Here is a 16,634-nt window from a genome sequence, read left to right as displayed (position 1 = left end):
GCGATATGAGAATTGGGGGATCGAATTTAGCTATATGAATCTTTGAATAAGTGAGAATCTCTTATAAGAATACCTGCATCACCCCAATAGACTAGCTTAAAGAAGCTAGGCCGTGGTCGCCTATGAATAAATAATTTGCGAGGTATTGCTGGCAGTGCAGCTGAGTCTGCACTAATTGGAACTTGGACTTCCCTAGGATGGTAGACAGAAAAGCTCGAGTAGTCGACGGAGGATGGTTGCATCCTCTTGGTATTACTGAGATAAACAGGAACTAACTTCTCTTCTACCACCTGCACAGTGTAGTGGAATTCTTCTGCAAACAGATAGTCGTTAAGCGTATACTTTTGACTCGGGTCCAGGGGAGCAATTTCGTGGAAGATTGGCAGAAATGGCCGCAAGGCCCAATCATGCATTTCTTCAAGAGGGTCTTCAATTTCCCTATCATTATCTATCTCAGCCTCATCGGGTATCCATTCTGGCTCTTGACGTCGAACGTGTCGAAGATGTTCGGCCAGGAGGGTAGATGAGCTTTCGAAGCTGGAAGCAAAGAGATCAATTTCGAAGCGTTTTTTTGGAAACATAGACATTCAACTGTGTGTCTTTGTTTTTGGTACTTGATCTAAATAGACCGATTTCATAGATGGGTTGCTTCGTGTTATCGCTGGCAGTCGAGGAGTGCAAAAAGAAAGGAGATAGAGAGTGCAGTTTATCGATCAAATCGGATTGGAAGCTAACAGAGAACTAGAAGAGAAAAAGGAACAAAGAGAGATGGGAACGAAGAAGCCTTTACCCTAGGCATTGGTAGAGTCAGCTATAGACGGTTATATCTAACTAGCCGATGATACCTCATATCTGCAGCAGGTTGGCAATTGGGTCTCCGCAGCAGCCTTTACCATTGCCACCCTAAGCCAAAAATCGACCGTATGGATAAAGGCGTATTGGAGCTAGACCCAAGGTAGAATTATCACAGGTTCTCCTGTTACATCTACAACTATAAGATCAAGACACAGAAATGGAGCAAATTTGACTTGATTTTGCTCAGACTAAATACATGAATGATATCTCCCAAAAGACTCCCCCAGATAACAGGATGAGATGACGACAAAGTGACAACAGCTGTAACAAAAGGTATATGTAATAGTCCATGTGATGAATCGATCATTGCAGAAGAGGGTCCTAGTGGGAAGTTAGTTTTGCAAAACAAAAAAAGAGTACAGGTCGAACATACCCTGAAGTGCTTCTGGTGATTGTTGGCTTTTTGAACGCGGGCAACGTAGCGGTTCTCTTGGCGAAGGGCACGAGTCCTCTCGCGGCGCTCGGCAGTAAGAGCAGCTTCTTTTTGTTCGTCGGTAACTCCAATCATGCCCATGCCACCGTTGGCACGAGTGATAAGAGAGCGGTGATGGTTGGTGCGGCCGCGGGGAGGTTCCTCCTCGATTTCTCCATTCGCAATGGCAAGCTGGCGGGCAGCTCGTTCGGCGGCTGAGGGGTATTTGTGCAGGTTTTGTCGGTAATATTTGGCAAGCGAACGATGACCGACACTCTTTCCAGATGGAAGGTGGAGCTCGTAGTCTGCCTCGTAGGCACCTGAGGCGTTTCGATATGAGTCAAGATCGTCCTCGTCGACGGAGGATGCAGAACTGTCGGTTTCCCAGCCTTCATCTCCATCTCCGTGCACCTTGACGCCACCGCTCCCGGCAGTGGATTCGTCTTCATCTTCGGAGTAGGTGCTTCGGAAATCGTAGTATTGGCCGATTTCAACTTGTTCTTCTTCGGACTCGAAGGCAATCATGCAGTGGCTCTTGTCGCGCATGTGGGTTTGGATGGCTTGTGCGTCATTCTTCATAGCGTGACAGTAAAGACATTCGAAGTTTTCGGTGATTTTTCGGTAGAGATAATGCACGAGGCCATCGAGATCCGACAAATATTTTTGTTCGGGGATAAACATGCCGTGCTCTATCCGCATGTGGTCCACGTTGGTGTGAATATCAGATGATTCAGTTTTGCAGAAGAGACAGCGAGTCGCCAAGAACTCGTCCTTCTTGATATCACTTTCCATATCCTCATCTTCTTCTTCGTCAATGGTGGCAGCCTTCAGGTCCTCGGTGACCTTGCTGACGTCATCGCCCGATTTGGTCACGGGCTCGCCGAGAGAGAAAGCGGAACTTTGTACGGAGGCAGCATCGCCATCCTTACGTAGGCTGGCCGCACGTTGCTTGTGCTTCGAGCTGTTCAAGTGATTCTTGTACGAGTTTTCGCTGTAGAATGCCTTATTGCAAGTGTGGCATGTATTTTCGTACGAAGCTTTGGCAGCGGCCTCATTGGATGTAGCTTTGGCGGCCAGAACTTTCTCGTTGAAGGTTTCGAGAGTGACAGGTGGCAGAGAGGCGATGCGACGCTTCATGTTGTATAAACTATAGAAAATCAGCTTCTGAAGTCGCAAAAAAAAAAAAAATCAAGACGGAAAAGAGACTTACTGCCAGTCTTTGCGCATGTGATCTCTCTGAACATCGCTGCGTTGGAAGGCAACGAGACAGGTGTTGCAAGTGTATTGCAGCGAGGCTGCGTCTTGGGTGGTCGACGACATATCGGTAGATTTTCGAGAGTCGTGGGTGGTTGTAAGGGCGGGTTTCCCCTTTGGATTGTGGGATAAATATTTGTTGCAGGCGGGGTACATATGAAGGCTCTGCCTGGGCCCGATTTGAATGATTTTTTGATGATCTGAGTGTATATTGATGATCAAAGTAGATGAAAGTGATGCGATGCAGGTGGATGTAAGAGAGAAGAATTTTCGGAGGGCAATGGTCCTGCGAGTGATTCTTTATACACTCGATAGACCGTCATCCAGAGTTGCTCCGCCGCTTGAAATTGTTTCTTATCGAGCGACTAGCCCCCTCTCGAATTCCACTAGTCCTATACTGGTTAGCGTGGTTACCGTAAACGGCTTAGTAGCCTTCGAAAAGGCCGGCGGAACTGAGTGGACCAAGGTCCGCCGGATTATTTGACTTCCGACAGCTCCGATGCCAAAAGGGGAAATATTTTGCCTGAGGCATAACGTCTTACTACGTTATCAGGTAAGCTGGAGCGTCTTCAAGGTAGGTCGCATTTATTCAACGCGTGGCGACGAGTAAACCACTAGCGCTCATCCTCGCATCCAGCTGCTCTCACACCCTCAGAAATGCCACACTGCTAAAAATGACGAGGCTCCGTGGAGGTTCCATAGACGACCCAGACATCGCGCAATCCCCCGGGCACGGGCGAACGAACACTTATCGGTCAAAGCTCCCACCAAACGCATCGGATGCGCTCTCACAGAATACTATTGAGGTATCCGATCCCTCAAGAGTGCTACCACGGTATCGCGATGATCGAAGACGAAAGTTCAACGGCTTAGTGCGCCGGTGAGTGGGACTCCAAACGCTGGGCCTCGCCTCCTAATTCCGTATGACACTAATTGATTTTGCGGAAAAGGTACAAAGCTCAACTGCTTCACGGCTGCGATGACCCCGGATGTCGAACAGCTACATGTGCTAGTCATCGCCGAAGACTCAGTGAAGGTCCATATCGTCGGTACACAGAACTTAGTGCGAGGACGCTGGCATGCTACCTCGCCAGCTTGGACGACCCGGAGACCGGTCTATGTCTCAATGTGCCTAAGCCTCCACCTCAATTGACAGTAGAAGATTACCATCGGATGTCCCTGCGCCGAACCCGTACACTTGAAGCACAGACGGCAGCGGCTAATAGATCGCCAAAACCGGATCAGTATGACGAAGACCACCCGACCCGCGATATGTCCAGGCCTGCGCAAGATAGATCAGCAGTGTCAAAAGTGACAGAAGGGGGTTCTTCGCCTCAAGTCAACACCGGTAGCAGCTATATTCGGGACCTTGACCATACCGCAGAGCAACAACTAAAAGACCCCAAGTCCTTTACACAGAATCTCTTTGATACAATCTCGCTCCGTATGGTCGAATGGCTTCCTCTTCGCCGTGCTGCGGATGCATTAGAGTCAAAGTCTAAACCCCTTGCACCGGGAACTGCGAGCTATCCATCTGCTGCTGAGAAGCACCACTGCGATGCCGATAAAGTTCCAGGCAGAGATGTGAAGATTCCAGCGAGTTCCACGCCTGCAAATCAGCCCATCTCTCAACCTCGTACTCCTTCATCGCGAACGTCGGCATCGCAACCCCCTGCGGTCGAGCTCAAGTTCCAGAACCAGCATGTCAAGCGACTGTCAATCTCCGAGGTTGACCATTGGCGCCAGAGTCCACGATCAAGCCTTGAAGATAAAAAGAAACCAGAATTTAGCAGGAAGGTCCCGGTGGCTTCTTCCGATGAGTTTGTCAGCTTGCCCTCACCGCCGGCGTTAAAGCACCGTCCGCAAAAGCACCGCGGAAGAATTGGGGACGTCGATTCGGTTCCTCTGAAGGGACACCGCAAAAGTCAACGACGTGTCTCCTGGGACAGCCAGAAGCTGCTCGATGAGGTATCTCCTATCAACAATACGAGGAGCAAGGAGCTCATGCCTCCTCCTCGCCCTTTCCCTTCTGTTAACCAATCCCCCAGTGAGCGCAAGACAAAGCAACCTCCTGTTGAAAATTCGTTAGACACCATTCCTCTGGCTCAGACGATCACTCATCTTACCCCCGAGATTATCGATGGTCTGTCACGGGTCATGATTGAATCTGCGGAAGATGCTGATTGCTGGGAGGAAGAGCTTGATCGTATTCAGTGCACTGGCAGCTTTGAGCAGCCGGATTGGTGTTTTGCAACTCTGCGTCAGCGTGAAGTATTTCCGTTCGTTGCCCAAAGTGTATTTTTCGTGTTCAGCAGCCCCAATCAAATTCTGCGCTCCTTCAGTAGCGAGCCAACAGATATGATTGGGACTACTTTCAGTCGCCTTGATGTTTCCCATCTGCGTTTATCGCTGCAGCGCCTGTTCACAATATGCCCATGGGATATTGCACTACATAGCCTATGGAGCTCTCTGGACAAGCTCTTTGTTCCCCCGCGGGGATTTACCTCTTCTGGACGGCCATCCCGCCGATCGTCTCGCAGTTCGACCATGACAGGACCTGCGGCCCCTCCGATCGTTCCCCGACGAGTTTCTGAATCTGCCAGTGACCATCATATGTCTGATCCTGATGCTGCCTACATTGCCACGATTGCCTTGTTCACTTTGGTCAGCTTCTTGCCTAAGATTGACTTGGGGACTTGGAAAGCGGTGGTTCGGATGCGTGCCGCTGGGTCTGTAGCCTCGCTCTCGGACATGCGCAAGCTGCCTTCGAAGAATGCCCAGCAAGCTATCGAGGTGACGGACAGATTCGAGCACGAGTTAGGTCTTCGCCTCATTAATCGCCTCGTGCGGGCTCTCACTGCACGACTGGCGTATCATGAAATCTCCAAGGCCCGCCAAGTGTACAGCCTCGACGTACCAAAACAACGAAGACTCAGCGTATTGGACCGTGTCATTGACTATCTTAGTGAGCAATACATCTCTCACACTGCTGGCAGCGATGAGCCCGCTGAGTCTATCAACCCATCCTCTCTCATTGTTGAGTGGCTTCGGACTCTTTTCCTGCGTGAATGGGACGGCAACCCCGAGATGGCTCGTAGCAGCCCAGCCGGTGGTGCCGTTCAGATTCTAGCCTCAATGTACAAGGAACGAAACCGGTTAGGTCTTTTACCCGAAGACTTCCATACACCTCTTCTCACGGAGCGGCTGGACCCATTGGATATGCCCGTGGCATGGGTTGGAAGCCTCACAAACAACCGAACCATGCATCTGCTATCATATTCTTTCCTTTTCCCTCCGTCGTCTCTCGTGATCTACTTCCGTGCTTTGAACTATGCTGCCATGACCAAGTCCTATGAGGCGGCTATGACCACTACGAGACATGTCACGCAGACTGCCTTTGGCGCCATTCAAATTTCCGATGATCCTCGACTCCTCACCTCCATGAAAACATCCATGTCTACTTACCTCGTCATTGTTGTCCGCCGTGACAATATTCTCTCCGATGCTCTGAGCCAATTATGGCGGCGTGAAAAGCGAGAACTGATGCGACCTTTGAAGGTGCAAATGGGCATGGATGAAGGAGAAGAGGGTCTTGACCATGGTGGTGTGCAACAAGAGTTCTTCCGTTTGCTAATGGGTCAAGCCTTTGACCCATCTTATGGCATGTTCACGGTTGATACTCGACACCGCATATCTTGGTTTCAACCTTGCTCATTGGAACCTCTCTACAAGTTCGAACTTATCGGTCTGTTGATGTCTATTGCAATTTACAACGGCCTAACCCTCCCCGTGAATCTTCCCACTGCTTTCTACCGCAAAATGTTGGGTCTGAAGGTGAAGCATCTGGACCACATCCGAGATGGATGGCCGGAGCTAAGCCAAGGGCTCGACTCATTATTGGCATGGAAAGATGGCGATGTCGGCGATATTTTCACAAGAACTTACGAGTTCAGCTTTGAAGCCTTCGGAAGTGTCGAGACAGTCGACATGGAAAAAGTTCATCGTGATGCAGCGTGGCCTGTTGCTAGCAAAGTCAAAATCACCGCTCCGGCTCCTATAGCGGGCTCCAGCGCCTGGATGGACGTGCCAGCTTACTGCGACCCTGCGACATTGAGATCACCAACCTCCATGGCAGTCGAGGAGACCACCGATGCCACACCTTGTGAGCCTGCCCCAGACACGGCCGTCAAGTCAGTATCTGAGTCCATATCACTTCAGTCCCCTCTGCTCCAGGATGAAGAGGCCGCTCTTGTGACGAATAAAAATCGAAATCAGTTTGTCAAGGATTACATCTTCTGGCTCACAGACAAATCCATTCGACCACAGTTTGAAGCCTTCCAGAGGGGCTTCAACACATGCCTGGACCGATCGGCTCTATCCATCTTCTCCCCCGAAGCCCTTAAAACCGTGGTTGAAGGTATTCAATCGATTGACGTAGACGAGCTCGAGAAACATGCCCGGTACGAGGGTGGATTTGGTCCTGATCATCGAGTCATTCGTGACTTCTGGGATATTGTCCACGAATACCCCAATGAGAAGAGGGCCCAATTACTCGAATTTGTCACTGCTAGTGACCGAGTTCCCGTCAACGGTATCTCAAGCATTATGTTTGTGATTCAGAAAAACGGCGTTGGAGATCTGGTAAGTTCTGCCACTTTTTATAGCATACATAATATGGATTGTTATACTAATTGCTCTTCTAGCGTCTTCCTACCAGCTTGACGTGCTTCGGACGTTTGCTTTTGCCAGAGTACTCTTCAAAGGAGACCTTGGCAACGAAGCTTGACAAGGCTCTCGAAAATGCTCAGGGATTCGGCGTTGCATAAAAGGTTGTCAGATTACATTTTGCCTATACATACCCATTTGTTCGATATTTCATTGATGTGGTGTTAGCATTCTATCTCATACGGTGCAAATAGCATAGTTTCATGAAGCACTTGTCTTTACATGGACATCTCACGAGAATTTAAGATAGACAAATCATAGTTTATAGATCCCCATCGTACTCCAATGCAGGGCTCTGGTTCGCCTGACGATGTGGCGCTCCGCAAATTTATACCAAATCGGACTTCTGAGGTCCGGCGATGACTCTTAGCATTCACATCCCTAAGTGTATCTGTTTACTCTTTTACTCGCACATATCTCTTTACATTCGGAAATTCCCTTTGGGCCAAGTCTTCTGTATAAAGTAAGACACTCCGATTCGCACGCACAACTTACCCGCTATCACCCCCCACGTCCCGCGATAAGCGCCCATCTTCGCCTTCAATATCTGCAACTCCTGCAAGTTCTAACGTGAAATTTACCAGCTTACTCCAAATACCCGATTGAACGTTTGATCATGGCTCCCATTATTCACTGCGTCCGCCACGCCCAAGTATGTCCTTATAGTGACAGTGATCGCAACTCCCTGAGCCTCGACAACTAATGCGCAACATGGCTCTTCACTGCTCAGTCGAGCTAATAGATAATCGCAGGGCCTGCACAACGTTTGCACCGCCAACCACATTATCCAAGACCCCGTTCTCACCGAGCTTGGCCACGAACAATGCCGAAAGCTCCGCGAGAGTTTCCCCCGCCATGCCAATATCGACCTGGTAACCGCCTCGCCCCTCCGTCGCACCATCTATACTGCGCTCGAGAGCTTTGCGCCCGTCTTTGAATCAAAGCCGGACTTGAAGATTATCGCCCTGCCAGACATTCAGGAGACTTCGGACGTTCCGTGTGATACCGGCAGCGACCCTTCTGTTCTGAAGGAGGAGTTCAAGACGGGGGTTGATCTGGATCTTGTACAAGATGGGTGGAATAACAAGGTATGCTTCTCATTTTATTGCACCTCGAAATTGCCCCATTATTATCCAAAACGTGGATTACTCACATTTGTCAAAAGGCATCTGGTCGCTACGCCCCAACCAACAAAGCCCTCAAGGAACGCGCCCGTGCAGCCCGTCGCTGGCTGAAAGCCCGCCCGGAGAAGGAAATTGTCATGGTTACACACGGCGGCTTCCTGCACTATTTCACTGAAGACTGGGAAGACAGCAGCCAATTCCAGGGTATGTGACGTCAAGCTACGACTGTGGAGAATCATACCGCTGACGCCGTTTCCCATTCTTCCAGGCACCGGCTGGTCTAACACCGAGTACCGCACTTTCGCTTTCAGCGGGGAAGCACACACAGATGATCTGGAGGGATACCCGCTGGACGGTGATAATGCCTCACTTGAGGAGACACTTGAATCACGGCAGCGCCGGGGTAAGACTGGACCCATGCCTAGTCGGGAGGAACAGAAGACGCTGTATAAGAAGGGCTACCAGGGTTGGGATGACCAGGGATTGCAGATGAGCACTGCTGATCGGGAGGCGGCTAAGGCCACTGGAGGTGAGGAGGTCGATGGGGTCCGCATATAACTGGGCAGAAGAAGTGTGTTTTGATGGACATTGCTATCGTAATTTTCGGTTGTCGCAGATGGCGACGGGTAACAAGGATAGAGCGAGTACATACATAGATCTGACATGAACCAAAATGGATTCCTTGGATGTCTAAGACAGGCTCTTTATTCCATTGTCTGTTGCTTTATTTGCGTTAGTCCCCTTGACTCTCGAGCCCCTTGGGCTATTTTAGCCCTCGGTGGCTGTTTCAGCAAACAATAGAACAAAGCTGACAAGCATGCATTATATGCCTTCATTGTTGAGTTCTTTACTCGATCTAAGTCTTCTTTATCTTCGGTTGTGAACAATGACCTTGGCCTCGGAACACGAAACAGTCTGCCATAGCCTCGACAAGGATGCCGACAAAGAATCTGTAGAACAACTATGAACTAAGCTACCCCTTTGTCTTGGATATGATTGTCTATATAATGGCTTTCTGGCCCCTCGCTTTTGATCCCGTCATCAGGAGCAATCCAGCCCAGGACAGAGCTCAACACCTACCTGTCTTCCACTACTATTGCGAACCATCCGCTGAGTACCCTTTCCATTCATTTTTGGGATAGACACTGACACCATTATCTAGGAATATTTACATACCGAGAATACCTTCTTATTATATCACAGGTGGGAGACCCCCCGCAAGATGCATTGCTAACATAGAATATAACATAACAGACAAGGACACCGAGGCATTAGACGACGAGTACCAATCCGAACATGCATATTACCTGTCTACGGCTAAGTTCTTTGATAACCCTTATACTCCCCCCTTGGCTTCCTCTACTAACGAGATCCAGAGATTACCGCACCACGGGTCGTTCCAGGCATACCGTCTTAAATATCATTACACATGCAGTAGGTCATTCCCGATGCGCAGAGACATACTAACAGACCGGATTAGATCCCATACGAAATATTTCCCCCAGAGGGATCCAAATAGCGACTAGCTGAACGGCTAAGTTCTTTATTGCCCTTCTTAGAAACATGAATTCAGTACTAACGAAGCATAGGCCCGCCGATATTCTTTATTCAACATCATCACATAGCTCCCATATTAAACAGCTAAGTCATTCTTCGTCCTCGTGTTACTAACCCGATTTGTATAGATACATCTCGACGATATATGCACAGTATATTGTGGCTAGCTATTAGCCTAGACTGGGGTTGATTATTTGTGCCAAATATTGCACATTGTCTTATTTATCAAGCAGCTAGGTCATTCCCTTGAGCCCCCATGTTGACTAATTTGGAGTTTACACGCAGCCATATATCACTAGGCCACCGGGACTAGCTTGATTAATTCAACGGATGAGCTGTTCACAACGCACCTCTTTAAGGAGACTACCTATTGTTATACTTGCCAAGCAGCTAAGTTATCCCTTCTGGACCCCATTACAACTAAGTGGTATCATATAGATATCGATGCGGGTACTCCTCTCGACCAATCTGCAATTGGTGACGGCTCGTGCCGTGTACGAGATTAGAAAATCGAGGCATTTCACTCTTGCCAATACCCATATTTTGCTGCTTAGCAGCAAGTGACCATGAGCAGACTATACCATTTATTAAATTACTCTTGTTTCTGTCTCGCTACATAATACTGTCACCTAGGAATGAAGGAATGGATAGAAATGGGCCTTTTCTGATTGACATATCCTCGCTCTGATAGTAGCTGATCAGCTAGTACACCACATCGTAAGGTAAGGTAAGATAGATACAATTATCAGTTTGATAATCCAGGAAATTGTGTTCCAGGATCCATGGAACTTTCAACAAACTTGTCTACTGTGCCGCTCCCTCGCCCACCTCACGCTGCTGGGAAAGTGCGGTCTCCGCCTTCGATCCCGCGGTCACCTTAGTCAATTTTCCCTCGTAGTCGACCTTGACTGCCGTCAGCTCCCCAAGATGGGTCTGCTTCAGCAACTTGACACGCTCCTCATGTTGCTGCTCGGCGTTCACCAAGGCTCTTCTCACAGCCTCCCCCATCTGCTGCTGGGCCAGCTCGTGGGAGATGCCGGAAGTCGCCTGGATCTGCTGGCGGTGGCAGCGTCGTGGAGAGACTGAATCCGGTCAGCTGTGCAAACCACATAGTTTCGGCCTTAGTCTAGAAATTGACCAGTTTCGGCCCAAGCGCCGCATCGACAATTGCCACCTGCGTAATGGCAATGAACTGCTTACGGTCGACCACGATTCTTCTTCCGAACTCCGTATTTCTTGGCCGGGGCCCAACGAGCGGATCAGTGCTAACTTTCGTCAAAGTTTCTCACATCAGGTGTGAAATCCTGCCATTTTCCTCAAGGTCCAATGAAAAAATTGGATGTAACGCCGACGAGGTAGTGTGGGGTTGTAATGTTGCGGTGCTCCAGGGTTGGAGACCGATAGCGCACAAGTAGAGTGATCGAAAGATGAAGATCACTTTGAAAAGAGAGGTAAAAAGCTCGTGAAACTTCAACTTATAGTTTATTCAGGATCAAAACCGATAGGTAGACAGATGATTTTCACTATAAACTAGGTTAGATAAGTTTGAGAAATGACTCGAATAGCCTTTACCAAGGTTCTTCAGCTCCCGCTGGGAATCTCAGCAGGCTTGACGTAGTGGTAAGCTGTTGTAACCAGCCATTTAGGACGAGCTGGACAAGCCTTCTGCCTGTGTACGGTAGACCATCAACCAAGTAGCTATATATCAGGCGAAGAAAGCCTCGCGGTGTGAGACGCCAGATCGATCTTGAACAAGAGAGAGTGTATTCAAATGAATAATGGGGATGGAGAGAGAAAGAAGAAGCAAATTGGAAATTGAGAAGGAACCAGTTGATATAGCTGACCAAAACATTGCAAACCTCGAACCTTCTCGCTAAGCTATCTAGCAAACAATCTATCTAATGGAGTAATGCAAACAGTAAGCGAGTAAGCAAACATGAAGCATCTGATAGCGATCTATCATAGATCGTGACACGCGAGACTAAGCTCCCATGATGAGATCGACGTCCTTGAATTTGTTAGTACACTGGCTAGAGAAAGTCTTACTTGGGTTAGCCATATTCCTATTTCGGTATGTATGGTTCCAACCCTAAGTTTAAACTGAGGTTGTTGTGGGGCTAGCACGTGATCATGGCTCATCGCGTCAGTCACATGACTGTTCGTATTCTGGGTGATCCCGTGGTCATGTGATCATACAGGGTCACCCCATACCACGTGACCGGCTGCCCCAACAATGCATCGCCTTCTAACGCGCTTTAAATGCTGGTGCCTTCAATTGACGTACGAATCGGCGGGGGGCTTCTATTTTTAGCTGCCGATCACCCAGTCCCGTGGCGCAGACTTCACTTCCATGGGCGAACTCTTGATATAACTCCGCACAACCACCTGGGTAATCTCTTGCTGCATTGTACACCCCAAAGGACAAAATGATCGATGAAAATTTACCCAGTACGTTGTAGGGACTAATTTCAGCCTCGTCTCTTGGTGCAGACTACGTCATCCCCTGCTAGCTTCACGATTTTCATACTGACCGCGGGACAGCGTTCTTCCTCAAGAACAACTCAAAACAACCTCAGATCAGCACAATATATCATAGTCAACATGGCAATGACCCCGAACCTGCTTACTCCTTGCACGCGCTTGACCCCACCGCCCCAACATCACAGAACCGTTATGGAGTTGCGCTGTACGACCCTTACGTGACAGGCATTGTCTATGGAGAGGTAGCTGTAGCTCCAGATTGGACTCAACCGAGTCTGTCGGCAGACGCAATACGAGCAAATGGCGGCGTAGTTCCGCCCCCAGAACCCATTCTCCCTACCGATTTTACCATCCAGCTTTACAACCCCGACCAAGAGATCAAAGTTCAATATCATACAAAATCGTGGAACAAACCAGCCCGGTGGGAATTTGAGATGCCTCAAACCACATTCCGAGTTCCTTCCGCCTCAGCGCTAGACCAGACTCAGATCGATCCGTCTATTGCTGACATTACTCCGAAATTGAGGTTCAGCTGGCGCAAGGATGGGAAGCTGTCGAAGGATTTGACATGCCTCTTACACGGCAAAACTTCAAGAATTCCCGACACTCGCTCAAAGAGCCGTGAGCCAGATATTACGGTCGCTCTATTTCAAGGGCTGAAGGAGCTAACTCTCTACGAGCCCAACCTCTACCGCGTCGAGATGGAAGATGCCAAGGGTTTGGAGGTCGTGCTCCTCTTAGCTGCCGTTGCAATTCGAGATATTTTCTTTGGGCCTGCCAAGGAGGCTTTCCATATCACCCCCGGTGGGCTGAACGAAGGTCACAAGCAAGCAGCAGTGCCAACTTCAATTACAGCGACGGCCACACCAGCTAGTGATCCCAGACTCGATCGGAAGAACCCACAGGCCCGACCCCCTGGGCCAACAATGAATGGAAAGCCATCGCCGCCTCGACTCAGCATTCCCAACTCCTCATCTCCGGCCCCACAAGAGAGAAGGCGACAGGACGAACTCGCAAAACAGGAAGAGGAGCGACGAACCCAGGAGGTTCTCGCCGCAGAAAAAAAGGCACGGCGTAAGCGGGAAGCAGAAGTCGAGAAGGAAACCAGACGGCTGCAGCAATTATACGGACAAGAAGAAGAACAAGCACGAAAGCAACGACATACTCCTGCCCCATCTTCCAGGCCCTACCCCCCACCCCGACATACCGGACCCCCTCAACCTTACTCGCACCAATACTCTCAATCCTCAGTCCAACTTAACTCCCAGCCAGTAGCCCGTCCATCCCATCATGCCAACCAACGATATTCCCATGGCGCACCCACCTTCGCCAACAGCCCATACCTCCAAGCACCGGGCCGCATGGATCCCCGAGCCCAATCATCCACCCACCTTATGCAGCGACCACAACAACCACACCCGCAACCCCGGCCACAGTCGACCGTTGCGTTTCACCAGCTTCCTACCAGTAGCGGCGCTCTCCTAACAGCATCAAGGCCGACACCTCAAGTCCAGCCGAGGAAGAGTTTCTTTGGGCTCCGACGCAACAAGGAGGAAACTACTAACAAGCTTGAAAAAAAGCGGAGTTCTATGTTTTAATCTTGTATACCCTGGCGTTTTCGTTTTTCCCGCATCATACTTTGCATCTCGGCGTGGTTGTATTTTGCCCATGAGTATCTCATTGTAGTTGCACAGCGATTACTTTCATTACAATGCATGGCATCTTTTGCTTTACAATCCATTCCAGACCTAGTAAATTGGCGATAGAGCTGTTGTAATCTCTTGGTGGTTCCCGAAGGACACGGCAGGCATGGAAGTCCATAGCAAAGCAGAATGCTTGGACTTATTTATGTCCGTGTGGGATATGACCATGTCCACCACCTATAGGATTATCCGAGAGGAAGGAGCACTGAATGAGTAGATTATCTGATCTACGTGCAATAATCCTACAGGCACCAAGGAAGCGTCGGAATCAAATGGCTATTCTAGTTTGAGTCTAGCTTGAGATCCGATACACAGACTGGTAAAGTAGCTTGGAATTATGGCCTAGCAGGAATCGGTTGTTGCCCTCAAGGTCTTCCACCTTTTGGTGCATCGACTCTCCCTCGTCAGTGAGATCGGCAATTGCTTCCTTTAGGCCCCTCAATCAGTGAGTTCTTAGTGTCACAAGAGCTCTGTACTCGAACTGCAATGCGTCGTCTCGCTTTTGCAATCTCTTGCCAGCCCTTAGGGAGCCGTTCCTCTCTTGCATAAACTTAGTGGCCCCATCGGTTTCGTTCGCTATTGATCTCTTTGATCTCTCGTTGAAGGTCGTGGGGGTGGTGGGACTATGGCAATTACAGCCGTAATGTGGGTAAAGATCGAGAGGAGGACGAAATCTTCTCTTGCGAGCTTAGCTGTTGTACCGGAAATGTAGTCGGGATATTCTTGGGAACGGGGGTTTTCGGGTTAATCAATCAGAGCCCTGTCGACTCTGACACGAAGTCTGAAGTGACCAGATGAGGCTTTGGAGTATTTCCTTTGTGCATACCAATCGCCCTGAGCGTCGGGTTTCTGGTTCGGAGGGGTGATTGGTTTCAGAAAGTCGAAGAAGCTTGAGACTCCGACTTCTAGAGCTGCAATTGTTTCTTCTTGCAACCTCCATTATTGCAAGACGGTTCTGTGTTGTAGCTCTCCACCAGCCTTTTTCCGGTCCATTTTCTGCACTCTTTTGGTTTCTTCTACCATCCGGCCGTCGAAGTCATCATCTGTTTTCTTGCTGGCCTTTTTTTGATGATCGGTGTATGCATATCTTCAAGGAGCTTCTTTCCTGAGCCACTCCCTTAGCAATGTGTGTTTTTGTGCTAGCTGTGTCTTCTTGTGGGTAGAGGCCTAGCCCTTGCTGCAAGCTTTGAATCAGCGAATAGTTCGGACATTATCACTGTTGAGGTTTGACGACGTAGGATAAAGTGAGAGAAAGGTCAAAGCAGGTAAGGAAGATATAGAATAATACATCTTGCATCACTCAAAGTGGCCATGATGGAAGAGCGGTATAGGCAGGTGCTTGACGACGTCAAGAGAGCTCACTGGGGGAAGAGGATATATGTAGAAAGGAAGCATCGGGGGAGTGATGAGAAGAGGGAAGGGGGTATTCATACCTTAGGATATATATACAGAGCAAGGGAGTCTCGGAAGAGAGAAGGACTTAAAGAGACTGCATATTTATTTGTCCCTCAGGAGATGTGAAGGGGAAGAACCGAGAGAGAGAAGTGGGAATATATCCGAGAGGAAGAAGATCTCGGGGAGAAAGAATGGACAGAGGGTAGAGTGGAAGGAGGTGTATATTTATAGCCAAACCTGAGAAGAGCTCGGAAGATAAGGGTAGGAAATTACCAGGAAAGAAGTGAGTTAAGGTGATATAAGTATATCGAGTTATATAGAAAGAGAAAGGCTCAGAAGTAACCAGCGATGACTAGGAGGTGTGGAGGGAGGGAGAATATGTATTTATACATTAGTAGAAGTGAAAGAAGAGAGGTCAAACTTCAAAGGAGAGAACAAGGAAAGAGAAGTACTACATACTAAGGAAGAGGGATTTAGACTCAGTAGTAGATGAAGCATTTTCTTAGTCGGGAAGTTCCCATCTTGGTACCCAATATCTAAGTGGGTATCTCGGGTGGCACTACTCCGTAGGTATGGGCTTATTGATGATAACCTACTCCGTACTATTGCGGCGAGTAATTCGGTGGATCAATGGATCACCAGTTAGGGCAACTGCGTCTGATCTGCCACTGTCTCGGTGTCTATAGATATGAAATGACGTCATCTTCAAGAAAGCCATTGCTCGGCGATCAATAAGGTCCCCGGTAAGTGGAGCTAGTCCTAACTCGGCCTCTTCGCTGATCCACCCGTGGCCTATGGCGGGCTTACTACGGAGTGTACGGAGTATGTACGGAGTGTGTACCTGCAGTCCCCTGTAGTCTGGGCCGGGCGTCTGGCTGATTACCGGAGTAAGAACTCGGTGTAAGAAATCATTCGCTGTCGGTCTTGCACTCGCCGAAATTCGGAGCTCGGGTCTATGCGGACAAGCCACAGGTGTGGCCGGCAACCAATAGGAGTGACGTGACGGGGCGCGGGAGTGCCACGTTCGCAAGCCACGTGCTGTCAATCATATTCTCAAACTCAATTGAGAAAGAGTTGCCCTTTCCCAGACCAATAATCGACAATCTCTTCCCCATGACTCTAACAGAA

General features: G+C 49.1%; 5 protein-coding genes across 5 annotated transcripts; 3 read left to right on the top strand and 2 right to left on the bottom strand.

The window, feature by feature from the left end:
- Positions 1-1,158: 1,158 nt before the first annotated feature.
- Positions 1,159-2,587, bottom strand: LCP9604111_5706 (putative C2H2 finger domain protein; the record flags this gene model as incomplete). The annotated part of the gene is made up of 3 exons (XM_039073546.1): positions 1,159-1,176; positions 1,229-2,414; positions 2,478-2,587. 3 exons carry the CDS (start codon positions 2,585-2,587, stop codon positions 1,159-1,161), a joined length of 1,314 nt encoding a protein of 437 aa, XP_038928217.1.
- A 608-nt stretch (positions 2,588-3,195) lies between these two features.
- On the top strand, positions 3,196-7,347 carry LCP9604111_5705 (HECT domain protein; the record flags this gene model as incomplete). Its single annotated transcript, XM_039073545.1, has 3 exons — positions 3,196-3,401; positions 3,472-7,162; positions 7,225-7,347. 3 exons carry the CDS (start codon positions 3,196-3,198, stop codon positions 7,345-7,347), a joined length of 4,020 nt encoding a protein of 1,339 aa, XP_038928216.1.
- A 515-nt stretch (positions 7,348-7,862) lies between these two features.
- Positions 7,863-8,928, top strand: LCP9604111_5704 (uncharacterized protein; the record flags this gene model as incomplete). Its single annotated transcript, XM_039073544.1, has 4 exons — positions 7,863-7,898; positions 7,999-8,334; positions 8,412-8,574; positions 8,639-8,928. The coding sequence occupies 4 exons, from the start codon at positions 7,863-7,865 to the stop codon at positions 8,926-8,928; spliced, it is 825 nt and encodes a 274-aa protein (XP_038928215.1).
- A 1,803-nt stretch (positions 8,929-10,731) lies between these two features.
- Positions 10,732-11,986, bottom strand: LCP9604111_5703 (uncharacterized protein; the record flags this gene model as incomplete). The annotated part of the gene is made up of 2 exons (XM_039073543.1): positions 10,732-11,009; positions 11,974-11,986. The coding sequence occupies 2 exons, from the start codon at positions 11,984-11,986 to the stop codon at positions 10,732-10,734; spliced, it is 291 nt and encodes a 96-aa protein (XP_038928214.1).
- A 367-nt stretch (positions 11,987-12,353) lies between these two features.
- Positions 12,354-14,006, top strand: LCP9604111_5702 (uncharacterized protein; the record flags this gene model as incomplete). The annotated part of the gene is made up of 2 exons (XM_039073542.1): positions 12,354-12,375; positions 12,469-14,006. 2 exons carry the CDS (start codon positions 12,354-12,356, stop codon positions 14,004-14,006), a joined length of 1,560 nt encoding a protein of 519 aa, XP_038928213.1.
- Between the last annotated feature and the right edge of the window lie 2,628 nt (positions 14,007-16,634).

Source organism: Penicillium roqueforti, assembly GCF_015533775.1.
Source record: "Penicillium roqueforti strain LCP96 04111 chromosome Unknown scaffold_14, whole genome shotgun sequence".
Lineage (NCBI taxonomy): Eukaryota > Fungi > Ascomycota > Eurotiomycetes > Eurotiales > Aspergillaceae > Penicillium > Penicillium roqueforti.
Note: the sequence above shows the minus strand (reverse complement) of the source record. Positions and strands in the feature narration are given on the sequence as shown.